The sequence below is a fragment of the Caenorhabditis elegans genome, chromosome I (assembly GCF_000002985.6).
Source record: "Caenorhabditis elegans chromosome I".
Lineage (NCBI taxonomy): Eukaryota > Metazoa > Nematoda > Chromadorea > Rhabditida > Rhabditidae > Caenorhabditis > Caenorhabditis elegans.
Genome location: NC_003279.8, coordinates 5,534,941 through 5,562,499, shown reverse-complemented (window position 1 = coordinate 5,562,499; position 27,559 = coordinate 5,534,941). Strand labels below are relative to the sequence as shown.

The 27,559-nt window shown below is 33.9% G+C and overlaps 2 protein-coding genes and 3 non-coding genes across 11 annotated transcripts; 3 read left to right on the top strand and 2 right to left on the bottom strand.

Annotated features, from left to right (window-relative positions):
* Positions 1–810: 810 nt before the first annotated feature.
* Positions 811–16,382, bottom strand: tom-1 (the record flags this gene model as incomplete). 7 transcript variants are annotated; one of them, NM_001129023.2, is made up of 24 exons in its annotated part: positions 811–1,335; positions 1,421–1,566; positions 1,613–1,673; positions 1,862–1,975; positions 2,127–2,190; positions 2,425–2,732; positions 3,026–3,171; positions 4,021–4,047; positions 4,718–4,831; positions 7,322–7,474; positions 7,636–7,759; positions 9,759–9,901; positions 10,306–10,402; positions 10,450–10,560; positions 11,093–11,287; positions 11,407–11,563; positions 11,611–11,678; positions 13,375–13,611; positions 13,657–14,122; positions 14,179–14,255; positions 14,307–14,405; positions 15,785–16,024; positions 16,104–16,200; positions 16,254–16,382. In NM_001129023.2, the coding sequence occupies 24 exons, from the start codon at positions 16,271–16,273 to the stop codon at positions 1,198–1,200; spliced, it is 3,402 nt and encodes a 1,133-aa protein (NP_001122495.1). The 7 variants fall into 7 exon arrangements, with proteins under 7 accessions (NP_001122495.1, NP_491623.3, NP_491626.2 ...); NM_001129022.5 differs by lacking the exon at positions 4,021–4,047 and adding an exon at positions 4,529–4,540 and having other exon boundaries at positions 863–1,335; positions 16,254–16,379; NM_001313498.3 differs by lacking the exons at positions 4,021–4,047; positions 7,636–7,759 and adding exons at positions 4,529–4,540; positions 9,131–9,620 and having other exon boundaries at positions 1,124–1,335; positions 16,254–16,380.
* M01A10.7 lies at positions 10,659–10,741 on the top strand. The gene has a single exon (NR_050132.1). It is a non-coding gene; the product is annotated as an Unclassified non-coding RNA M01A10.7 (non-coding RNA).
* On the top strand, positions 12,205–13,351 carry ostd-1 (Dolichyl-diphosphooligosaccharide--protein glycosyltransferase subunit 2). The gene is made up of 4 exons (NM_059223.9): positions 12,205–12,340; positions 12,391–12,697; positions 12,743–12,925; positions 12,976–13,351. The coding sequence occupies exons 1-4, from the start codon at positions 12,210–12,212 to the stop codon at positions 13,195–13,197; spliced, it is 843 nt and encodes a 280-aa protein (NP_491624.1). The 5' UTR covers positions 12,205–12,209; the 3' UTR covers positions 13,198–13,351.
* Positions 15,467–15,487, top strand: 21ur-13147. Its single transcript, NR_050131.1, has one exon.
* Positions 16,383–21,935: 5,553 nt separating the features above from the next.
* 21ur-13310 lies at positions 21,936–21,956 on the bottom strand. The gene has a single exon (NR_050130.1).
* Positions 21,957–27,559: the final 5,603 nt, after the last annotated feature.

Sequence of the window (27,559 nt, the reverse complement as noted above, 5' to 3'; positions counted from 1 at the left end):
GCAAGAAAAATAAGAAAATTTACAAATCTAGAAAATACATAAATTTAACTGCTCACATACTATTCACATTTTAATACTCATACTGTACCCAAAATACACTTTGTTCAAATTGATTATTTTTTCCATTTATCCCATCATTTTATATACCGTATTTCTTCTATTAATATGGCTGCAATACTATTTTTCGATGGTCTTCCCGCTTGCAATACTATTAGGGAGTGCAAGTCTAATAGGGAGTGCCATACTATTTTCAGAACATTTTTCTGTGTTGGGGCTTACTAGATTCTACTTGAAAAAACTCCAATTTTATTTGGAAGTATAGAAAATTTGATTGAAATTGCAACAAAAAGGTACATAACTTCAATCTCTAAAATTTTGTTATAAACTGATGCAAAATAGGCAAAAAATGTTATTAAAATTTTAAAATTAGTAAGGAGGGTTTGCAACAAAAAAAAAGTAGTATAAAAAAAAGTAGTAGTAAAAAAGTAGTATATAAGATATACGGTATTTCTTAATGTTAATGCACAACAAGATTTCGCATGTCATTTGCTATTCATATATTATTTTATCTTTTCCCGGGTTAATCTATATTTTCGTGAGAGATTCTTTATGGTGCATCGACCATTAATATTGACTACTTCTATCTAATGCAACATTGTAAAATCTAACCAATATTATTTCTCAATTCTAATTAATCAAATAAAGTGCTTACTGTTTATTTTAGCTTGTTATGGTAGGACGTGCCTATTGTCCAATTTCCAGAAATCAAACATACCGTTTTTGACTGCTCCCGCTGTGTGTAATTTTTCAAACGTTGAAATTATTTATTATTGGACATTGAACTATGAATACTGAAACATTCATTTCATCTTTATTATCTAAATCTCCAAAAAGTCAATGAAGCTGATACATTTTTCATAACCCAACAAGAAAATTAAATTATTCGGCAGATTGATTATAAAATAAAAACCGAAGGCTCAGCATACAAATAAGCCAAATGGAAAAATTGAGGATGTATTGAAAACATTTAATAATAATCAACCGGTTAATAAATTAATTGAACTGGACTGGAAATTAGAGGACAAGAAACACCGAAGAATGAAGCTCTCAAATATAAATAATAGAATTAAAATAATTTTATAATATGTACAAAAAATCTACCAAAACTACAGATACAAAACTAAAAAATGACGGAAACTAGAAGTTGTACCACTTCTTTTTCTCATATTTTTCCACAAGTTTTCCAGTTCTCGAGGATAAACTCATTGCGTTGTTTTTCAAGTTTTCAGTAGCATCAACTGTGGCATTCAGTTTTTCAGTTCGTTCGTTCAAGTTCTGAAAGACGAAGAATTATGTTATTTGGATTGTACAGTATGAGAAATGAAAAATTTTGAAAATAATACCGCTTTGCGATACTAACCTGTAAAGCCATGGCAGCCGCCTGTCCAGCAGACACTCCACCAGCTTGTGCTCTATCCATTTGAACTGATGGTCCAGGAATTGTTCGGGCAACGCTACGCATCGGATTCACTCCAGAACTATTCTTGACTCCCATGTTCTCAGACACTGAAATTTGTTTAATAATAGAAATATAGTGATGCAACAAACTTACAGATGGCATCAATATCATTAGGATCATTTCTTGGAGTTCCTCCAAAGATCGATGACACTCCCTGGAATATATAAATATTCATAATGGAAGCGTTTTGATAACTTTAAAAGTAGATTTATAGATTCTTTTGAGGCTACAATAGTTCAGCTTCAGTGCGATTAAATTAACTCGTGAAATATTCATTGAATGACATCACTATTTTTCACGAGTTGTCCAAAAATTAAATAAAATAATCTTTTGCTATCTCACCTTCAAGAATGAATTATTTTTTGGCTGTTCTGGCATTTCACATGGTACAAATAGTTCTCCAAGTGACTCGCCTGTTTGCTCGGCAATTTCGGAGCACATTGTGTACTTTTCCATCTGGAAAGTTGGTTTATAATAAGCTCAATAGTGACTTTCAATAGGTTCTGCTAGTATTTCAGTAAAAAACTTTCAAGGATATAATTTTTAAATGAGAACAAAGTCTGAATAAAATTTACGATAACTTTCATGATAAAACAAAGTATCTTACCTCTGTTTGACTTGCCATGTAAACACCCAATCCGTGATCGGAAAATGCTGTTTTTTGACATAGACTGAAAATAGAAAATTGTTTCAGAACTTTTTTGCGTTTGTCCAAAATTTCTGCTTACTAGTTAGAAATTTTTAAACCGAAATTAAAAACTAACTTGAAACAGCTAGTGAATGGATATAAAATATATTGACAAGCTTGATTAGCGAGAGCCATGTTTTTTTAGAAGAAATGTTTATAAAATACTCATTCACACACGTTTCCTTTTTTTTTTATTCTTCTAAAACATCCAACTCACGGGTCATCAATTTCCACAGAATGTGGGAAAATCGTAGAAGTTTGAAGAATTCTCAATGATGGTAGTGATAACATGATAATCTGACCAGCTGCTGATAGACACATCAGGCATGGATATCCACGTATATGAGTGGGCGTTGCTTTCACCAATGGAATTTCGTCGAACTTCTGGACGTATAGTTGACTGAATGTTGGTAGGGCAACTACTTTCACTTCATTTTCAGCAGCTACTATCAGAATTTGAGAGATTTCATCGTTTGAATCAATTGAACTTGAATATTGTGGAGCCAGGCTTGCTTTCGTGTTTACCTGGAACTTTTCAATTTGAATATATTGAAATATTGAATATATGAAAATATATTTATATTAATACTGATTGTGAGGCACTGTAGTTATGTATGAAAATGACCGGTTTTTTCTAATTTGCCATAAATAAATTTGAAAAAAAAAATCGAAGACTATTTTTTTTGCCGCACATCCCTGAACTTTGATGGGCGAAAATTGGATTCTATGTAGCATGCCTCATGTTAATTAGAACTGCCCCTAGGATGAGCGGTAACTCAAGAGATTTCACTTCAATTTTAAAAATTATCGCAGTTTACCCGATTCAACAAAGACCGATCTGGACTAGTGGCGGATTGTTCTTTAGCTGCTTCCTTGTATGATTCCGAAGCTGGTGAAATGATGCAGAAGGTGTTATCCATGAATGATTGACTTATAACTTGTCCTTTCAATCTAACAACAGTACCTGAAAAAAGATAAATTGTCCTGGAAATTGGAAATGAATCATGGACAATAAAGCTGACAACTAATCACTAAAACTACTAAAACACTACTTCACTATTGGCGACACTGGGTAAGGGCAGATGGTTAACATAATCAGGAAATTGTTTAGATTTAAAAACCAATACGAACTCATTAAATCAAGAAAGAAACGAATGAATAAAAAATAGTTGAAACCGTTAAACATAAAAAGGAAAAACGAACAAAAATCAATCGGTTTGATACTGAATATTCGAAAAAAGGTTCCGAATATCCATTGCAACACTCCATGCACATTTCTGGTAGTTTGGAGAGACTATTAATCGGGCATGTATACACTTTTTTGTTGAAAAATCAAGTGATGTTAAATGCTAAAGCAATCATTTTAACAATGAAAAGTTACCAGTTTACCATCAGACTTTGAAATCGAGACAGAAACCATTTAAAATTACACACTAAGAATATTCGGTTTAGAACTTGTTTCTGCAAAATTTTAAGCGGCAAAACTTCACTCTCCGCTGGTTAAATTTCAATTTGTAATTTTTTTAGTTCACTTTTTTTACAGTTTTTGGGATTCGAAGAACTCTTCGAAAAGAGTCTAAAAGAGTCTAAAGTTTCTAAAATAGTAACAAATTCCCTGAAAAATTAAAAAAATTTCAGATCAGAAATCTGTTAAGATTAGAATTTTGTCGCTAAAAATCTCGTTTCAAGGTGTGAGGGTAAACTCGCTTCTTTTCCTTGTAAGGGTAAAGTAAATTATCAGGAAAATCAAAATGTAAAAAAAATTGAAAAAAGGATTTTTCTATCATTCGATTTCTCCATCTCTCTGACATACCGTAGTAGCAATGTTTTCGGCCTCGAACTGAACTCCAAGAAAAAGTAAAAATAAAAATGAAAATAAAAATAGTTTTGAACAAAATGTGTTAAGCTTCTAGAAAATTAGAAAATTAGATCATATTAGTATGAGTGCAAAGCCCGAAAAAATTAAATACATTGAAGAAATTAGGAGGAAAGCGTTTGTTTGTTTTTTGTTGGAAAATACATGAAGCACGAACAAAAAACTATTGAGACACATGTTTAAAAAACCCAGCAAATATATATGAAAGTAGAGCAGAGTCAAGAATATTCGGTTTTTTCAGTGTTGTTTTATTGACATTATTCATATGTACTAAAATAGTACAAACACCGACTCAATGACAAAAGAATTGGCTTGGAATTAAGAAATATTCAATAACTCTGCTCTACTTTTCAAACCTATATTTAGAAAAAACGATAAAACCAGCGATTTTACAAAATAAAAAAACTAGTAATTCGGTTAGTGAAAGCTTCCGATAGAAACTTACATTCTTCAACTGCTGTAAGTAATTGTACATTTTAAGATAGATTTTCAATACAAAGTGATAGAGAATGCACTGGTGATGGAAAGCGAAAGAAACTCGGGAATGGGGAAGATAGAGATAGATTATTGGATTCTCTTATTCTTTGTTAATTTTTCAGAATATTCAAAAAAGATAATAAGAAGAAAAACTAACCCGATGGTGCGACGACGATTGTAGAAGTGAAGCGATCTTCTGGCAGTATTAAATTCAAAGCGAGGGAAGCACCTGCAGATGTTCCAACCCAAAGACATGGAGACATTTTTGAATCTGGAAATTTGAAATAGTGTTTGAATGGCTTGAGTTTGGGTATTTTTGGCATTTAGTAGATGATATTTAGCTCCAACGTTTTACCAAAGTAAGATCCAGAAATTATAGACTTGGTTCTGAAGTTGGCAAACTTTTGGCAATGCTTGGTTCAGATCGCGACCAAATTTATCCTAAACGCTTGCCAATGTCTCAAAAATTGAAAAATGTTCTCTGGCGTTAATAACTTGAGTAAGATATTAGCAAAAGTTGGATCAAACTTTGCTGCACGTGGGTAAGGACTGATTCTTTTGTTTTTTTTTTCAATCTTATAAGATAGATGAATGAATTTGGGAACGTCAACTCTCGTATTTCTCAAGCACCGATACCAAGCTCAATCACTTCTTGAAGCTATTTAATGAATTGATCAGGTTCTACACGCCTACCTCGACAGTACGGTATCATAAAACCACAAGCGATAAATCACGAATTCGTAAAACCGTAAAGCGAAACTTCCCACTCGTGGCTGCCGTCAACTTCAAAAAGCGAGTGAAACGTGAATTGAAATTCATCAAAAGAAAACTTGCCAAACAGGAATACGATGTTGTAAACTCCAAAAACCCGCGTTCACTATTTCAGTTCATCAAGAAGAGAATATCCTATTCTCCCCCATTGACCTGTCTTACAAAAGAAGATGTAATAATTACGGACACAACCCAGATGTGTAATGAGTTTATCCGAACATTTGCGAGATCGTTCATTCCCGAGTGTGGTCCTTTCCCCGCATTGCCAGCTCGTCGACCGCACAAATACTCAATCGACTTCTCGCCGATAAGAATTGCTGGGATCATCACTAAACTGGCTCCAAAAATTGGATTCTCAACAGACGCCATCAATTTCTTTATGCTCAAGAAGTGCTGCCATTCCATATCAGTTCCCTTGTCATTAATATTCTCCGATTCATTCAATTGTGGAAAGTTTCCTTCAGCTTTCAAATCGTCAATCGTGATCCCAGTTCATAAAAAAGGCTCCCTCACCGACTGTAACAACTTCCGCCCCATCTCACTCACACATTCAATTTCCCGACTTTTTGAAAAAGTGGGTATCACTTCCCTAAAAAGAGAGTTCCACTCGAATATCTCCAGTCAACAATACGGGTTTCAAAACTCCAGATCTTGCACCCTAGCACTTCTGAAATCCACCTCACTGATCCACAGAATCCTGAGCACCAGAAACAAGTATGTCGATGTGATTTATCTGGACTTCAAGAAGGCATTCGACACTGTGCCGCACAATTTGCTCGTCCTTAAACTTCAAAACTATGTATGGCTTTGACTCGAAAACGTGATCATGGTTCAGCTCCCTTCTCAAATCAAAGGGCTTCAAGAGTCAAAGTTGGAAACCAAATTTCTCAAGACACTCTAAATGTCACTTTAGGAGTGCCCCAAGGAACAGTAGCTGGACCGTACCTCTTCCTAATCTATATAAATGATTTGCTCGATCAATTCCCTCCCGACGTCCAGGTGTTTGCATTTGCAGACGATTTGAAAGCTGTAGGGGATAATCACCAAAGCATCCAAGAAAGTGCTAATATTGTGGCACGCTGGTGTGATATATGGAAACTACAGCTTGCAGAGAACAAATCGGCTGTTGTACACTTTGGGAGGAGTAATCCAAAATTCGACTACTCCATCAATGGAGTCAGCATCAAGAAGCACAACAGTTTCAGAGATCTAGGAATAGTGATTGATGATAACCTGAAGTTTGAGAAAGATATTATCTCAATCTCAAATGCCGCTTTACTTAAATGCCGTCAGCTGCTTCGATCATTCCAGACTTCCAATGCTCAATTCTATTTCAAACTGTACAACACCTATGTCAGACCAATCCTGGAATATGGTTGCGAGATTTTTCACCCGTCCACTATTGCCTTTTCAGATAAACTAGAGTCCCCACTTCGCTTCTTTTCACGTAAAGTGTTTCAAAGATGTAATCTGAAATTCTCATCCTATTATGATAGACTTTCCCAATTTGAATTGAAAAGCACCCTCCACAGAAGACTCCTTATGATTCTTAAAACCTTCTATAACATTGTCACAAAGTCATATCATTTTCCATCATTATTCCTCTATGTTAAATGTTCTCGTTCCAAAAGATTTCCATATATGTTGTGTTCAACTGGTATACCAAATAACGGGTTTCTACATGCTAACTTGTCATTATGGAACCACGTAGCTAGACTGTTGCCTGAAATAATGAGTCCATCGGCTTTTGCTGCGCGTATTAATTTCATCCCCGTGACTTATCTTATCCCATCCACCATTGACTGTTGCCGGTCAAGATTTGGTCACTTTATCTTTTTATCTCAAGATCATTTTATATTGTATTTCTCTTTGAATTGATTATACCTTTACAACTAGATAAATAAACAAATATAATTGGGAAATATTGTGTTTTAAATTTGGCTTACTGGTTCGAATATCTGAAAATTGAAAAAAGGTCAAGTATACTAACCGTTCTTTTTAGAATACGAATGGATGAATGACAACGAGGTAATTGATTCTTGTGGTTGTGTCGACATTGATCTTTCCAGTGATTGTGATGAAGTAGATGGAGATGATGTATTCAATTGACGACCAGATGATGGAGATTCCCGTTGAGAATCACCTAAATTAATTCAGTTAAGAGAAATTATATATAAGTGACCGCTCTCTGACTCTAATAGCCTGGTCTTAACAGTGTCGATGGAATGTATTGAGTATGGAAGCATGATGAATGAAAAGAAAAATAAAGAATTGCAAGAAAATAAGAGATAAGTAGAAGTAAACCTCTGGAAAGAGATCCATTTTCCACGACTGATTGAGTCTTGAACAATTGTGGACGTCGTGCATCGAATGATCGTTGTTTCTGCTCGCTGATAATCCGTTTTGGAGCTTCCAGACTGATTGGAGACTAAAATTATGGCGTAATTGAGATAGGTTAGAAGAGGGCCAGAGGACAACTCGGACAGCTTTTGAAAACATGAATTATTGAAAATCGGGGACAAAATTAGAGAATCAAGTTTTTACTTTTTTCTCCGGAAATTTAATTTTTTAAAAACTACATATTACAGAAAAAATACGATCGCACAAAAATAAACAACGACGCAACGACACTCCGCTGTTTTTAAGCCCCGCCCACGATTTCATTTGCACTGCGACCGCCACATTTCAGTGCAAATGAAATCGTGGGCGGGGCTTAAAAACAGCGGAGTGTCGTTGCGTCGTTGTTTATTTTTGTGCGATCGTATTTTTTCTATAATACATCTGGTTTGTATTAGAAATATTAGTATTTTCAAAATCTTGTCCGGGTTGTATAATACATGGGGTTTGTAAAAATACATTTGAAAAACTGAAATTCAAAGAAATAAAACAAAAATATGTTTGTACATAAAGCGAACTTAATCTGAACAATAATGACACACAACTATGACATTGATGCGATATGTACCAGAAAAATGAAAAGAACAACGAGACTATTGATGCAAAGAAAAAAAACTAAAAAATGAAGAATAAATATTGCGATAGTTTGAAAACTAAAAATAATATAGACATATTACAGAATGAATTCGGGAACTACATTATGTACAGGATTCAATTCAAATTTTCGATTTTGAGCAGGAATTTGGATTTTCAAAGTGATAGCATACAGAATAATGCTTACATCGCGACTCTACGGCAATTACAGAAATTCCAGCAAATTTTTGTAGTTTTTCGGCAATCTTTCTGATTTGAAAATTGTGAGAAACTTAAATTTTAATAAAAATTCTGCTGAAGAATCAATGTTTTTTTTTTCTGAATTTCTAAACTATTTTCAACACGACAGTGCAAAAATTTTGTTAGGCACATCTTTGGATTTTTTTCTGGAAATTTGTGTCAAACTTTTTTTGAAATTTTACGAATATTTTTGATTGATTTGAAAAAATTATTTATTTTTGTTGGAATATTTGAAAAGGACTTCAAATGTTCCTGGATTGCTAAAAAAAATGTATTAAACGTTAAAAATTTGCAATGTCAAAAATTTTTGTAGATTTGCAACACATCCTTTTCCAAATTAATTCCGTTTCAAAACTAAAATTTGAAAATTAAAGAAAGGCAAACTGAATCCACAACATTAAATACAATAGGAAAATATAGAGATACAGTATGCAAAGAGATGCAATCCAAAGACATTCTGTTGCGACACAAGACTTTTTGTATTTTCAACTCACGACTAGCTAAAGGCAATAGAAAACTTAGAGCGGATAGAGACAGAAACTTTTTAATTTCGAACCAAGCAACATACCTTCCTCTGAAATATGTGAATGGAAGCTTCTGGATCGTTCAATTCCCGAATTACTTTGATTATCCACTTCAATCTTTACTTCTTTCTTTTCTTTTGATGATGAACTCTTTGCAAATCTTCTTATAAAGCTTCCTTTTACTGAATGACTTCTTCCAGCTTTTTGAACTTTATTTCCTTCATTTGGTGTGGGTGGTGGTGTCTCGCCACGATGTTCTACATCTGGACGATCTGTTGTTGCCGATTCAGAACGATTTCCTTGGTAGCGTTCACGAATTGTAGCTGCCAACTCTGCCGTGTTTCTTCGGAATAAACCCATCATACCGCCCGACTTGTTTGATGAGTTCGCTGCGGATTTAGGTCTAGTTGGCATTTCTCCTGGATGAAGAAAACCATTTGATGATGGTGTTAGACTATTTCTTGTTGACCTCAATGTATAATTTCCAGTATCCGTGTTGTAGATCAGAGTATCATCATTTTCAAATTCGTCGATCTGAAATACACGAATCACAGACACCCACACATTTGCACTTTTCCACATTCCCAAATAAAGCAAATCACACATGTCGACAGGGTTAAGAAAATTCACAAAAGGACAAACAGGGTTGGTTACTGAAGTGTGTTGACGTACCTCAAGAGGACTTGCTGCATCACTAAGTTGCATACTTAATTGGATGGCTGGTGTTGGATCAGAACCATAAAGTTCATTTGTTGTCCAAGAGTATATTAATGCACATTGGGTTGTGTCAACTAAGGCAAGGCCAGATGACGTTCCTGAAATAATACGTTTTTTGGAAGAAAATTCGATGTTGATGTCAATTATTTGGCACCGAACTTTTGTTTCAAAATATAATTATCTCCATGAAAAATGTAAATTCAAGAGGTAGATTAACTAACATAAGCAATGTCTTAAAAAACATGAACATTGGCTTGTGAACAGTGAAATTAGATTTAAACCTAATTTTTTCAATTTTTGAACTAATTCTCAAACCAAAAGAGTGTGAGATTAAAGATTATGTTTTACAATAAAGAATCGTCAAACAATTTGAGGAATTATATTTTCGGTTAAAAATTAAAAGCTACGAAAGACCAAATTTTCAAAATAAAAAGGTTTTTTTTGCCAATTACCAAGTCGTGGTACCTATGTCTACGAGCACCAAAAAATGTTCAGAACTAACCAATTGCAATGATACCGTACGATGAATTAAGGCATATTGTCGTAATCTGATCAACTTTTGCATGTGAATGCCATGGAACAAAACATGCCAGCTCAGGCTGAAATATTAATTTTAAAACTATATTCCAAAGTTAAAGTGCCTTACCACAAATCCAGGTGGTCTTTTTACTGGAGCTCCTCGTACTTTAAATGGTACAATTCTTTCATCTCCAGAATCAGATGTATCTAGGGAATTCGTGGATTCTCGTGAGACAATCTGAAAAAATATTTTTTATTATTCGAAATGAAAAAGGAAGAATTCGTCTGAAAAACTGTGAGTGAAGTGATCTCGAAAATGTGAGAAAAGTAAAATGTGAATTCGTACAAACTGAAATTGTGTGGGTAAAAGTTGAAATGACAACTGACGCCGTCCGATTTGGTAGAGTTTCTGGAATCAACGTTGACCGAAAATGTTAGCGTTGTCAGATTAAGATGATTAGTTATTAGAATTAGATTACATAGGCGTTATTGACTTTTTGGAGAGGCTCGGGTATTTTGATATTGAAGTTGCAAGTTGTGGTGCAGTGTTATGTTAAGATGTAAGATAAGATGGGATGCATGTTCAAACTCATACTATGCTTGTCTTTAAGTGTGCTATTGATTTCTATGTAAGATGAAGCCTCAAATATACTTTATCACAGCTTAATCGTCGAAAAGAGGGTTTATTTTGTGAGAACAATGCACATGCTCGGAGATTCATTCAATTGATCACAATCACTTCCACTGTTCATTCTACAATATTAACTTACCTTTCTCTGTCTTCTAATTTCTTTTCCAGGACCGTTTGGCACTGGAGATTTGTCAAAATCGTTATTCGGAAGATTTGAAGAAAGATTTCCCAGGAGTGGTATATTCACAACAGCAATTGTTCCGCAAATCTCTTGTTTCGTAAACCGGAAAAGTGTTACTTGACCCGAAATTCCAGCTACAAGAAGTTGACGGCTCTTAAAATTGCAAATCTTTATTAGGGATACTGTAGCGCTAGAAGTTACAAAGTTGCAAAATCCAAGTTTCCGAAAGGGAGAAACAATGGATTTTGAAAACTCTTTGATGTTTAAATTACCTCCAAACAAAGTTCGATATATTTAACAGCATGTGAAACTTTATCTGAAGTCTCCATTTCTTCTAGTCGCTCGAAATGAGACGAAGATTTCAGTTTGTATAGAATCTGTAGATGCTCTCCCGTTTCTTGCCAAAATTTGAGTGACCCATCTTTGTGACTGAAATGTGTTTCTTTTTTAATTCTATAGTGAGTGTGTATATTTACCCTGTTACAACAAGTTCCTGATGTCCAGTTGCACATTCTCTTCCCAATCCACCAGTTACTGGCCATGACTGCAAAATTGTTTTATACAAACTTTATAAAATATACTTTAGGAACAGTTTTACTGGTTGAACATTATGGTCCAGTGTGTTTGTTTTTTCTTTTAAGTTGATTTTGTATATTTTCAAATTCAGATCATTCCCGGGAATACCCGTACTCTTCTCCCGAAAACTGCGCGTGAAATCAAATGTTTTGTGTGCACCATTGCGTGGCAAAAGTATGTTGTCCGCAAACACCAGAAGGGCAGTTCGACGTGGTTTATAAAAATTTTGGCGAATTTTCCTTTTATTTATCGTTGTTTGTTGTTTTTGAATCTTAATATTCTCTAAAATTAAAAAAAAAAAACTTCTTCCCACACGAAAGCATTTTCTACTTCCCTGCCCATTCATTTCTCTGTCGTCTCTTCACTATTTTGCACCGACTCTTTCCCACTCGCCAGAAATCGATTTGCAAAGACTTCGTCGCACAAAATAGTATTTTCCTATTTCTTTGCTTTCTCGTTGACTTCAATATTTTCTAATTTTTCCGATTTTCAAGGTAAAATGAAGCTACTTCTTGTGCTCCTGACAATTGCCTCTGTGGCTCTTGCTGCAGTCGATGATGTGGCAGTTAACAACTTCAAAGTGGGAATTTTGGCCAAGGACCAACAACCAAGTGACGAAAATTTGAAAACGTGAGTAGATTACAACTAAATTTATGTATAATTAATGCATGATTTTCTAGTGTCGCACTCTTCTCCAAACTGCCAAACGAACTCAAAGCAGATGCTTCTCAGCGTCTCTACGTCTCGTTCACCGTTGCCAAGAAATCCGACAACGCCAAAGTGAAGCCACATCAAGTTTTTCTTCGATTTGTCGCTCAAAATGGTGAAGATGTTGTTGTGGTAGTCAATCCAGATGCTAATGGCAACTATGTTTACGATAATGTTCTTCGTACCGCTGCTAAATCATTCCGCAACCTTAGTGGACAGTTCAAGATCAGCCTTCTCGTTGGAGACGTAACTATCAAGAATCCAATCAACTGGCAATTTGTAAGTTGTTTCAAATGTTTAATGTTTTCTTATTTAATATTTTAGGCTAACATCGACGCGGCTCTCCCAGTTGCCTACGAGCCAACCCCAAAATCACAACAAGTGCACTTTGAGCCATTGAACGAAATCTCCCATATCTTCCGTCAACCAGAAAAGAGACCATCAGCGCTCATTTCTGATTTGTTCACCATTATCTGCCTTTCCCCACTTCTCATTCTTGTCGTATTGGTAAGTTATTTCTACTAATATTGAAAAAGACCGATGGACTCAAATTTCAGTGGTCCCAAGTTGGAATAAATTTCCAAAATGCTCCAGCTTCACCATGGGTTCCAATCTTCCACGTCGGACTTATTGGAATCTTCGGGATCTATTTCATGTTCTGGGTTCAATTCGATATGTTCGTAACTCTCAAGTACCTCGCTGTTCTTGGATTCCTCACTTTTGTTGCCGGAAATCGCGTTCTTCGTGCTATTTCCGAAAGCAAACAAAAATCAGAGTAGCTTTAAACTTTCAATACCATCGGTTCCCTCCTACCAAAAAACTTGTTAAACTTTAATTTATTAATAATTTTGCTGGGCCTTTCTCTCCATCCCCTTTCTAGATCTGTTCTCTGTTGTCTCGTGTAAAATGTGATATAAATTTAAATTATAAACTCTAATGGTTCTTTCTATTCTTACCCGCGCACTGAATTCCTTATTTCGTTGCTTGGTACCGACTAGTGTGAGTGCACCGATCAAATCCAATGGACAATCAGAATAGTAAGCCATACAGGTTACTGGACTTTCGTGAATATTCATTGCATGAGGTGATTCGATAACTGGATGACCATTTTGATTCAAATCAAGAACCATGAAGTCATGTTTTAAAAGAACAGCCACAGAATGTGGGCATTGTGGAATCGAATTCCAGATATTCTGAATGTTTAATGTTTACAGAGGAATTGAATTAGTTATTTATACCTGATTCAATGGTATGAATTGAATGATCGGCCAGTCCATTTCCAAAACCGTCGCCGATTTTCCACCTTTTAGAATTGTCAATGCAGGCATTGGAAGTCCATCATCTGTTGGCATTCCACCAGAAAACATAATAATACTCTCAGTTTCACTCATATGCTTCCATTCGACCTGTTGAATTGGTCGACATGGGCCTGAACCATGTGGAGTCGTTCTTTGTATAGCCTCCGTTGATTTTTTATGATTATACAGAGATATTGATCCATCGACATTTCCAGTAAGAATCTGACGTCCATCAAAATGCCAATTGACACTTTTAATTGGTGGATCTAATGGATATCGATCAACTTCTCTTGTTCCTAAATTCCATTGAACAACTATTCCCTTGTCGTATACTATTAATAGTTTTGTATTTTCTGCTGGTGATACCGCCAATTGGCGTACTGGACCCGGATGTACCCGACATGATCTGAAATTTAAAAAATTGGAAAACAATAATTCAATTAAAACTTTTTAAAAACTTACAAATCAATAGCTTTGTTCCAATTAATTACATATGGACTAAGAAGAAAACTGTTCAAGCATAAGAAGTAGACATTACCCTGAAATTTTAATCAATTAGTATTTTCAGGCTTTCTAGATGGTCATCATACCTTATCAGTTCCAATAAATAACCATTTTCCAGCAACAGGCAAATGAATACACGAAACTGATTCTTTGCTCAGTTGCACAGTGTGCACAATTTCTGCGGTCTGTAAAATGTTACGTGTTATAGTATTATTTATAGCAGCACTGGTTCACAAGAAATCAAATATTACCCAGATCCAAATTTTGCACAAGAAAACGCTACCGGGTCTCGACACGACCAAAATTGTTCAATTATAATACGCGAGTGTGGGCCTTTAAAGATTAAACGTAATTTACATATAATTCTACACAGTTCTTCGATTTTTTTTTTGATTTTAGAAAAAATGCTTAGTTCTACAATTTTTCAAAACCTGTATTGATACGTTTTTCTAAAATTATTCCAATCCGCAAAAAAACGAGAAACAATTGCGTGTACTGTACTTTACTTATTAATAAGCTTGCCTATTGATTGCCTTTTGGCAATTGGAATGTGCTTCTTACAATATAACTTTTTTTATTTTTTCGAAATTTCAAGTTCAAATGGTGGATAGATTTAGGAAAATGCAACTCTCATTTTGAGAAAAAGTAGGTTATATGTTTATGGAGTTCGGAATATTGTTTTTTTTTTGGAATTACAATAATTGTAAATGACATTTATCGTCAAAAATATTCTAATGAGGGTTAAAAAGAACTCCAAAAAAGACGTGAATGGAAAAACTTTTAGCCACATGACCACGGTGGCTTTTAAAATTTAATTGTAGTAAAAGCGGTGACATATTATTCATTTCTATTTACATAAAATTTTGGAATCACTCCGTGAAAGAAATTAAAATCGGAAACGTTCTAGTTGTTACAAGTTTTATCGGAAATCCGAGCACTACTACTGTACTTATTGAAGGCGCACACTGCTTCAGTGCTGTGCGGCTCTTGAAAAAAAAAGAGCCGAGTCGGAAATTTTTTTCGGCTCTCGCCAAGAGCCGAAAAAGCTCCAAAATGTCGGCACTCGGCTCGCGCCGAGAGCCGAGAGCCGCACAGCACTGCACTGCTTTTTTCAATTAAAAAAATCCAGACATGCCAAGACCGGGTACCGTATTCCTGCGCCATGAAATTCGGAATATCGAGACTATAAATAATACAAAACTGTTACGTTCATTTGGTAATTCAACTTTTTTAAATCAAAAATAATTGTGGATATACAGAAAGATATTTGATGGGCTTGGAAACCAAAGTTATTTTTGTTGAAAAAATTGAAAAAAATTGAAAAACTGGCTGAATGTTTTCAGTTGCAGAAAGACTTTTAAAAACTTTTTCGGCGAATTGCAACATTAAGGCAGTATTTGAGGACTTTTTTTGAACTTTTAGCTAAAAAAAAATTTCAAAATCAACATAATATTTTCCAACATTCGCATGTTTATTTTTGATTCAGGAAGTTTAATTTAATAGATTTGCCAAAATCTTCCAAATTAAAAATTTTCATAGTAAAATAAAAAATTCAAATCCAAACCTTTTGCCTATAATTCCACAAATGAATTGAATCAGTGCCGCATGATGTGATAAGTCCTCCTTCATTCACAAGGAATTGCATATGAAGTACAGGTTCACCAGATTCATGTTTGAGCAGATAATCGACACCAGCGTCTCCAATTATTCGAATATGACCACGACCTGTTCCAATTGCAATAAGACGTTGGACTGGATCATATGCAAAACATCGTGGATCTTCTGGAAGACCGTGACGTACTACCTGAAATTATAGAATAGTTTATTCTTAGAAAATGAAATAACTAGAATTCTCATAATTTGAATACAAGAGGACCACAAACCCTAGTAAATCTACAATGCTCTGATTGAATTTTCTCGTCCACATTTATCTCTGTTCTATTGTGTAAGGATCGAAGCCCATCAATTGCTGATGCAAACCTGAATATTTTAAAAATGTTTTTCAGGATTTCTTAGTTTTTGTTTAAATCTACTTTTTCTTTGCTCTATCCATTGTCTTCCCCTCTCGAAGAATTCTTTCTTTTGGCACAAATTGACTTCAACTCTCCACTTCCATTCGTTGAAATTGATGTGTATATATTTGAAGAAGGTGTTAGTTTTCTGTAAACAATTTGGCTCAATTTTTGCTGCTCAAAGTATTCGACGGAAAAACATGAGCGTCGCCAAAGTTTTTCGAGAGTTATAAATCATATAGGCCACGTTAGATAAGATAAACTCAAAAATACAATGCTCTATGAAAATGTTACTTTATGTTGGACATTATTTTGTTTTTAATTCCATTCTATCTAATAAATTGAAAGATTCAAGGAATAATTCCAGCATGGTCGAACATTTCCAAATTTTAATATTTCTCGGCCGTAATTAGAGTCACTTTGTCACGTGAATTCCCGCGTGAAATAATCAATAAATACACACGTTTTAGAATGATGAAGGGAAGGCAAACCATGAGGGGAATGAAGTGGGAGGCAATGAGAAAATAAATGTGAGATGTACAGAAATTCAAGAGACGCAGATATACATACACAGTGTGAAAGCGTATAGAGAAAAAGAAACGAAAAAGGGAGAAAAACGACGATCGGTTCTCATTTTTTTGCGCTCTATCTTGTTGGACAAATACGCGTTTATCGAGGGAAGAAAATGGGGTGAAAAACTTTCCAAAAATGGTGAAAAACATAGTAAATAATACAAAAAAAATTGAGAGGAAATAGATAGGAAAAAAGTTATAGAAATCAGAGGAAAATGAGAGGATTATAAAAAAATGTTTCCCACAATTGTCAGGAAGAAGGATGGAATTATGATTACTTGTATTTTAATTTAAATATGATAGTCGATAACGCTTATTAATATTTATTGTTAGACGTTAAAAGTAAAAAAGTTCGTGATATCTGAGAACCTAGGAAAATAATCCAAGTTGGATTATCCAGCACACTACTAGTAATCAAACAAACTGCTAAACGCAGTGCAAAAGCGAAAAAAAAAGAAAAAAAATAATGTGGAGATTAAGTGTTTCCTTTTCCGTTAGCCATATGCGACGACGACAAGATATTGAAAATTGGAACAAGATTGAGAGTGTTTTAGACTGAGAGAGCATATCGGATTATCAATTAAAAAAAGATTGGAAGTAGTTTAATAAGAAGTTGATCGTAAATTCGGAACGTTTTTTACATTTTCCATAACTTTCAATATTATTTACTATCATGAGACAGGAAGTTGCTTTCAAATGTGGAGTACTATGAGACAGAATTTGTATTGTAGCATCTACAATATAAACTGATGAAACACTTAGATACTTTTCTGGAAGAAACGCGCATTTCAACAAAATTACCAATTACACTTATTTTTGAGCACCTACTCAAACGTTTTAACACAAATTACAGCGATTTCCAGACTAATCAATTATTTTCTGTAAATCGGCATTTCGAATTAGGACATTTTTCCTACTTTGGATTGAAAATCAATATAGATTTCTAGTTAAAAAAACTTCAGTTATTTCTTATAAAAAAGACAATAGTCCTAGAAGAAAACACTAGCTTTTGAAATTTCATGGAAATTCCCAACATCTATGTAATGGTACCATTAAAACAAATACCATTTGATTCATTCACCTCATTTACTTCAACTGACAAAATATCCTAGACCTCAAAACATGGGTAGGTGATTTTGGCAAATCATGGTTCATCATTTTTGTGAAATATTTTCAAGTTTAATTATTTTTACCAGCAAAATAAAACGGACTATACACAATTTAAAAATATTAACGAAGGAGGTCACGAAATTCTTTAAAATTATCAAAATAAAACATGAAAATATTTTAACAAATTCCATTTCAAAGTATAACGTGCCACCCACCTCTGGGTTAAAACAAATTTTCAAAACTACAGTAACCACACAAGTCAGTATTCCTAGAGCTCGCTTGAACTTTTCAGGAAAAAAACGATAACTCTGGCTTAGGCTTAGGCTTAACTCAAAAAAAAGTGTGTCTGGTGGGTGGTTGAGTACCAAAAGAACTTATTGGGAGAGTTGGCGTGTCTGGTTGGTGTGCGCACGTCTCTTTTCGTGTGCTCCTCGTCATGCTCCTCTTTTGCTCTCGATATACGTGGAAGACTTGGATGGGAAGGGAGGGAGTGAGCTTGTTCCTCTCCTGGCGGCTCTCCCTCGACAACAACTCCGGAAACTCACAAAATAACTCTTTTTTCTATCGTTTTTTTGTGCTTCTCTTTTTTTTGCTACACGCTTGGTTTATTCTTTGCATCCCTCGGCCTCGTGCTCTTTTTGTGACACACCAAACATGGGAGGTGGTGGCGATGAAGAAGAATGATGGATTTAAAAGAAAGGACAATTGGAAATAGTTTAAAAAAACTTGATATTATGGGGGCTATTTTAGAAAATAACAGGTTTCGGTTCCATATTATCAGGAACACTTAGCAAAATCATGAAAACTTATAAAATTGGATTACGTAGCTAACTTTAAAAAGAAGCAACGAAAACACCTGTTTCTTATTATGTTTACGGAAAATCGGAAAATAAATTAGATTTATTTACAAATAAATGAAATCTTCTTAGAAAGTTTCCCATTTCAAAGACAAAACATTTTTCTATAACTAATGAGAAACTTCTAGACTTTCTAGACAAGGTCATATTATTTTTAGAACTAGAAAAACTTAATGTACAAATGCGAAAACAAAAATATCTGTCAATCTGTTTCGCATAGTTTTTTTTAAATTAGTGTCGTCAGTGGGGAATTATAAAAATACTCAAAATGGGTCAAAAAGAAAAATGACTAAATAAAACATACTAACATGTTTTAGATTTTCCAAAGTTTTCAGGTAATGATTTGTGCTGCCAAACTAGTGTAAAATTTTGAGTTTTTTGAGAGATCTCGAACATGGCTGCAGATTCGACTACAATGTTACAATAAATTGAAACTTATTTAACAATACAACATGCAGAAAAATATTCAATTTTTTGGAAAAGTTTTACTATGATATTTTATCACTTCATCATGCAATTTCTCCAGTGACGATTGCCACTTTTCCCAGTGACGGTACTCCTTCAAAATTACTTATAATTTATATATTTAGTTGAAGACGAAACTTATTCCCGACTAAATCAAATATAAATTTCCAGTGCACTCAAATATTATTTGTGCAGTTCAAAAAATATTTCTCATGTTCCAGTCAACCGTTGAACATCAAAAAAAAAATGCGCAAAACAACATTAAAGGGGAAATTGTATAACAAAATCTTTGGAATTCCATAAACCAATTTTATGTCTCTATTTCTCCGGCCCTTTCAGGCTGTATTCATTTTTTCCTTTTTTCCCCGACCTCAACGCCAAACAGAAAACGCTTTCAGAACGCCAATTCAATAACTTTTGGCGCCTTTTTTTGCGACAAACTGCGGGCGGCGCGACAACTTATTTTTCCGCTTTTCCTTTTTTTAGAGAAAATTTTTTGGAAAGTGAATGGCCGAAGGGAACAAAATTATGGGTGGGAAATATTATGAAAAATGGAAAATTTTATGAGGATGAGAAATCGAAGGAAGTATGTTTGATGGAGAACGACGACGATTTTTGGATGAATGATGGTTGAAAAATGGAAGTGAGTTTTCAGATTTGGGCCAAAAAAATATTATGATCCAAAAACAGAAACCGGATATCGGTGAAAAACCAGCAAAAAACTCAAAAATGTTTCGATTGTTGGATTGATATCAAAACCGTAATTATTTTGAGCTTGCAACGTAAGTAATCCCAATGAAATGTTTGAAATATACATTAAGGAACAATAATTTCGGGGAAGAATATAATAGTTTGAACACATTGCAAAATAAATTTTCAAAAAAGTAATCTGGTTTGTGCAATTATTATATCTTCACTCCGGTTTTTCTCAGTAAAAAATTAGTGCATTTCTTAATTTAGAAAGTAGACCATATAATAGTTTCATCCAAAATCATCGAATATGCTTTTTAAATCACGTTCAGAGGAAATAGCCGTTTGGCAAACTTATTTTCGGCAAATTCGGCAAATCGGTTTGAAATTTAAAGATTAGAAAATTGGAACTCATATATGTTTGAGTCAAAAGAACAAAATTGAACAAATTGAAGTAAGTTGTTTGCGACAGTCTACAGGATTGGAACACCTGAATCTCTGTTCTTTTTTAGCCAATTGTTTTAGAAAACAAAAAATACCGGTTTTTTAGAATTACTCCTTTGACGAGTAGAACAAAAATTAACCGGGAAGTGAAGAATATATTAGTTAAAATGTTAGTTTCAATATTAAAAACAAAACTACGACAGTCTGTATTTAAAAGAAGTTTGTACGAGGTTTGGCACAAATGAGGTAAAAATATAACAAGATAACACATTTGATAACAAGAATTCCACTAAAAGCTCCTTAGTTTGCTGGAATCCCCGAGCAATTTGCTAAACTTTTCTATCAGAAATTGTATTATAACAGATCTCATTTGAAAGCACACACCTTATAAAAAACCACACTCTAGAAAAAAAACAGAGGAAATTGTGGGTGGGAAAATTTGGAAAAATTGGAGGGCAAAAATAAGGAGGAAAGATGAGAAATCAAGTAAAAATTGGAAGAAAACGGATGGGACGGGGCCATGAAATTTGATCCATATAGAATTTTTGGTTTTTTTTATTTGGTAGGCTTCTCACTTCTCTGATTTCTTTTTTTTCGTGCAACAGCTTTTTTATCTTGGATATTCATTTTCAATCAAATTTTAATTCAAGGGACTGTTATAAACTGAAATTTTGAATTTTGGCAAAAGTTTTACAATTGTAGACAAACCGGTTATGCACACCCAATAATACTTTAGAAATTGAGTACAGATAAATTCTCAATATGTTAAATCAAAACAACGTTGCCTTAAAAGTGGTTGAAAATCAAACCTAAGTTACCTTTTTGCTCAAAATCTCAGAAAAAGCCAGGTAAAAAGTTTACGGTCAATGAACACAGCTTATACATACTTGATTGAGCAATTCCTGTGTTTCTGAAATGCTCAGAAAACGAATTTTCCGCTTCTGGCCAATGACCTTTTTGTGAGGAAAAAACGGAAAAAAAACTTCCTTGACAACGTGAAAAATGGAATTATACAAGTGTTCTAAAAATAAAGTTAAAGTTTTATCCTGGTACTCACTGTTGAGACTGAATATAATTACAGTTCTGCATTTTACTTGTTGTGTCCTAGAATAAAAAGTATTACTTCCAAAATCTTGATTTGAAATTGTGATAAAAATTTCAGGTTACTCTAGACGATGTACGTTTTGAGATGCAAAAAAAGAAACGGAAGGGAAAAGGATGGATGTATGTGTGTGTGGTGGGGATATACTCGAAGAAGAAAAAAAACGTGATAGAATAGAAGAGAAGAAGACGTTGTAGAAAATGAGAGAGAGAGGAAGAGAGAGGAAAAGAGAAAGAGATAGAAAGTGTGTCGTCTTTTTCCTTTTTTTCCTCTTTTTTTCTTCATGCTTCTTTTTTCGTTTCGACAGGAGGGCTCACACATCATGGTTTACACGGCAAGGCTCCCCCCAAACATTGATGGATACTGATTGAGAGGGAGAGGGAACAAGGCTAAAAAGAACTCTCTCGGCAATTCGGCAACTTTGTTGTCACTTTTGAACTACAAATATTAATTTGGCTTAAAGATTGATTAATTCTGGAGAAGACCAAGAATAACTGACAATTGATAAGCTTTGCCAACATCCTGAAACAGTATATTTTACCTAATTCTACATAAAACTGTTTGACATTATGAAATTCCATTTTTTGTACCATTTTGAGAGAATTGAAGTAATAAAACGAAATTGCTAATCAGAAAATCAAGTGGAAACATTATGAGTTCATCCAGCTTAGGAGCTCCATAATTTCTAAACTTCCACACAACTTAACTTCATTGTTGCTTCAATTTGACAAATAATTCAAAGATGTAGAAATAGAGAAATATGTATCTGCTTAAGCGGACCACTAGCTCTCAAGAAAAAATGGCGGTAGAAAAAGGAAAGCGCGCGGGACGGAAGGATGGATGAGATGAAATGTGTGTATAAAGATAAATTGCTCTATTTCTTTTTTTTTGCATTTTTCTCTCTCTCTCTCTCTTCCTCCGGTGCTCTTCCATAATATAGAGAATATCATTCAAAATTAGTGAAACTGGATTAACGGATGAGCTTATGGACGGATAGGGCAAAATTGAAATCACTTGACTTTCCGTTTTTATAATTCAATCATAGCAGATATATAGCATAATTCGTCATTCGTAAGTAGAACAATTATGCTACTGAAAGAAGATTTCTACTGTACTTCCTAGAGAAAACAATTTAAATATGTTTCAAGTATGCATTCAGGCTAGACATTTAAGAGATACTGTCAAGTTTTAATAGCTGCGTACCAAATAATGATATTTAATTATCAGATGGTGAAAAATGAGCTGAATAATTTTTAATTTAAAAATGTTAAATTTTTCAACATAGTGATATTGAAAAAAAAGCTAAAAATGGGTGCCAATCTATGAAAAAAAATTTGAGTAATGATTAAAGTGTGAATAATTGAAAAAATTGTTGAAGTCATGCGGAAAATTAATTTTTGATGCCAAGAAATTACAATGCTTAATATCTGAAATTAACATGTAAATGTGTTGTTTAATTTGCTAAATATTTGGCTTTGCTGAGTTGCACTTGTGATCAATCTGAAACTTGCAAAGCTAATTTTCCACTCAGTACACAGAAAGAAAACGGAATTTGAAAAATCAAATAGATTGTCATGTTTTTCGAAGTAATGCAAGAGCTCAGAAAGAGAAACTTCGGAAACAGACAAACAGGCACAGAGAAAAGACAACAACAGAATGTCAAATATTGACTTTTTATCTTTTTCACTCAAACCACACACCAAATGGACGGACAGTTTGATCTACCAAAAAATTAATCAGGTCAGGGTAGGAATAAAAGGGACGAGTCTCTCAGATGATTACTGTAGATGAAATAAAACTAACTAAATTTTTAAAACCCTTATTAAGTGCCAACTTGCAGAAAGAGAGGCATTTGAATCTAATTATTACAACGGTTTATAAAATAAAAGAGTTTCCACGAAACCAGAAAAATATTTTATTGAAAGTGAACGTTTTGGTAACTGCCAAATAGCAACCAAATGTTTTTTGTTAAAAAATTTAGAGTATTTTTTAATTTTAAAACATATGGAATCTTTAAACAAAAATAATTAAAACCTATTTAAAATTATAAATTCATATAAACGTAAAGTTTATTCGGGTCGACTTCCAAATTTATGATCAATGAAAACTGGGTAATTGCCACTTCAACTGTAAATAAAACATATCAAAATGTTTTTTTAAAGTTCCACTCTGATATTTGGTCATTTTAGTTAGGACTGTATGAGGGACACAACTTTCAACTTTCATAAATTGAAGGAGGCGAGTGGCGTTTGCCAAAACAACTTAAGGTTTAGCACAGTTTAGGGTGTTTCAAACGAAGTCTCCAATTGCAATATTCAACCTTTTATACCGTAAGTGTTTTTAAGTGAACATTTTTTTGTTTCTCTACAGAAAAAAATTTTTATTGTTCTGATTTTGTAGTTTTTAACAATGAAATTTAACATAAGAACTTAAACATAAAGGATATGTCATACTCACACATTTTTCTCTGAAAAAAGTTTGTTTGTTAGTTTAGCGAGGAAAAGTCTGAAATTGGATTATCGAGAAAAAGAGATGTACATGTTGGGAAGACGCTTTCAATCTTTTCCAAGTTTTTTTGATGATGGTGATGTTCACGAATAATGGGAGAAAATATTGGAAAAATGGGAAAATAGGATTACTTTGATGGGAGAGATTAACTTTTTATTTATTGTTTTTATTTCATTTTACTGGTTTGAAAATTCTGTGATATTTAAGATGATTTTTAGAAGGGATCATAACTTTTTCTGAAACTGAACCAAAATCTAGTGATTATTAAAGTATTTAATTTCAATGTACTCGGCAAATCGCCGCAACTTATCTACCAACTTTAAAAATGCCAAGTGCAAAATTTGCTAAATTTAGTAAAAAAGTTGCTAAAATTGGGCAAAATAGGTTAATGTTGGGGATGCCCTCAAAAATTTGCACTGAACATTTTTCAAAAGTTGGTTAAAAAGTTGTTAAAGATGGGAAAGAAGTTGCTAAAGATAGCTTAAAAGTTGCGAGAATATAAAATTCGTGGAAAAATTGCTAATGTTGACAGATAAGTTGCGACGAATTACCGAGTAAACATTTTTGTATCTAAAAATAATTGAAATTATGATGGATAGACCTGCTACTCCATTGTCTCTTCTCAACTTATAAGAACTGATTCTGGTTGTCTTTTTTAAGTAGCTGGAGGTTCAAAACTGAATCTGAGAGGAATTGGAACATTCTATCGGTTTTCGATATCATTTTCCCACCACGCAAAGCTAAAGAAAAAAAACAGAAACGTGGTAGAGGTCCCTAATACCAGCTGTAACAGTGACCATTAGAGATATTTTGCAACTTTTCTCTTAATATTATTTCGCTCTTCTTGAAAGATATAACATTTGGATTTTTTGTTTTAAATTCCAGTATTCCAACAAAATTTAGTATTGTGTTGAAATCGTAGTTTGTGTCTTTGGGGCGCAATATTTAAAATGAATCGTAACCGAAATTTTCGTTTTTAGTTTAATTTTTGTGGTGAGCCGATGTATTTTTGAAAGATCAACACTTTTAGCGAATAAAAACTTTTGCTCATTTCTAATTGATTCAAACTGCTTTTAAACCTTTAACATAAATTAGTTTTCGATAAATCATTCATTTAGTTAGAGTTGGTATATATAAAATCATAAACTATATAAAAAAGGAAAAGTGTGTAGTAGTCATTGTTGATTTCATACACACATCATTTCTACATGTCACTTTGCTCTTTTTTTGCTCAATTCACATTTGTTTTCCAAAAACATATACATACTCAAATTCTTTTTCCTTTTTTCTTCTCACTTTTCTATTGGTTCTCTTTGTCTTTCACTAGTCAACTGCTCTCATTTCCTCTCTTTATGGCTTCTCCCTTTTTTGACAGAATGATGTTGGTAAGGAAAAAGGGTTCTCGGTGAACAATCTACTTTTTCCCCCAAAAAATAGGGAACAAAAATTACTTGCAAAGAACTACTCTGCTCTTGTTCATGAGTTCTTGGAAAAAATGGGAATTGACCAGGAGAGAATGGAACAAAAAGCGCAAAGGTTTGAAGAATTTCAGAAGATTACTTGCAAAAGGAAAACCAGAATCAGTTCTTATAAGTTGAGAAGAGACAATGGGATAACAGCTCAATAAATAATTATTTTAAGTATTTTTAGATACAAAAATGTTTACATTGAAGTTAAATACTTTATTACTCTCGAAATTTATCAATCGATCCTTGAACTTTTTTTGTTCCGCAGAGGTTGGCGGAGTTTACAAGCGTACGGAGTGGTTCAACTTTTATTTAAAGTTCTATAAATGGGGCATAGATGGATATTTCAAAAAAAAAAGCAAAAACCTCACAGCCCCGTCCTTCTCCGCCGAAAAACGCCGTTTAAGGATCGATGGCTAAGTTTTGGCAGTAAAAAACAACATAGTCATGATGAGGCGTGGAAAACACTTAACTACCGCATGTTTCCAAAATCCTCGTTACCCCCTTACGATTTGTTCAGAAAAAAAACAATTCTTACCCACTTAGGATTTTTTTGAATAAAAAGGTTCTGTATTATTTAATCAACAACAATTAATTGTACCTAAAAATTATAACGTTGATAATAGACTCTTGTATTATCGAAAAATACGATCGTACTAATTTCTCATAATTTATTTTTGATCTACCTGTTGAACTGGACTCGGCTCCCAATCTTGTTGCCGTTTTTATTTTGTTGTGGCTGTCTTATCGAAGGAAGGGGCGGAGTCAAGTTCAACAGGTAGATCAAAAATAAATTATGAGAAAATTGTGCGATCGTATTTTTTCGATAGTATGATAAGATCTTATAAACTCAATCAATATCTTCCACAAAACAATACTTGTCACATTCTGACATCAATTATTCAATGCCACCCAGCTTCGTTTCATCTTCCGCCACCTTAGAGACGTCACCTGCTTGGATGTACCAAGTCTGCGTTTCTTATATTTTCATCCACCCGATTGTTCCCAAGCAACACACATCCTTCAGTGTTCGGTAGGCGTTTATTGGCCTGTCTTGTTCCAAAAAAAGGAGAATCGCAAAAACTGAAGTTTCATTTTTTGCTATATTATTTATTCAGAAATGTTGTCCCTATAATTTATGTTTTGTTATTTAACAGTAGTCACTCTTATCTCTGCCTTCAAAACTTCCCTCTCTAAATATCCAGCGCACTTTTCCAGCGTATCATCAATTTCTTGATAATGTTTGAGATCCTGAAAATTTAAAATTTAACTTCTGGCGCATATAAGAAAACTTGAATTCTGTAAGAACGCGTTCAAGAACCCACTAAAATGTTACTTCTGTGTTGATTTTGGAAATAGTTCGGTATTGTGGAAAAAACTTAGATTAAGAAGTTTAATCTGATTATTTATCAAACAATATAATATTTTAGTCAAAAGATGCCAGCCGTATATGTGTCTACTGACAAAATATGACTTTAAAAAACCCCTTTAATCTTAGCGATACAGAAGTGGTTTTAATCAATTTTCCGCTGGTGCTAACATAAAACATGCATAACACTTTTTATGTATTTGTAATTGTGCGTCACGCATGTACATAGATCATTTAAATCAATTCAACTCCATTTTGCTTGTCACCTATTCCCTCACTCAATTTCGTTTTTTAACCAGAAATCCCAAACGAACATTCATAAAATCCCGATTCTCTCTCAACGGTGCCCTTTTTGTTCACATTTGATACCAATTTGAATAATCTCTTTCCTTCTTTTGGATCCTGTTCACCTCAATTCGAATTACCTTCCTCTGATGCCATTATCGATTTGTTCTCGTGTTTTGATGTGATACTGAACAGACCCCTTTGCTCACTTGCGTCGGACGATGCTTATTTTGTTGAGAAAAATTGAATTCCCAACAATAAAAATCGATTCTTTGTTTGACTGTCAAAAACGTCCAGCCTGGTTAACACGTAAGAGATGCACCTTTCCTATTTGCATTCCCCTCCCCCTTTTTATTTTTTTTCAAAATTTGTGAACCATCTTCGAGAACATTCTGTGATCATATTTAACGTTTTGAAACGTTGCGTTTTCTTTTTTGTCCTCAGTAAAACGTGGCAACC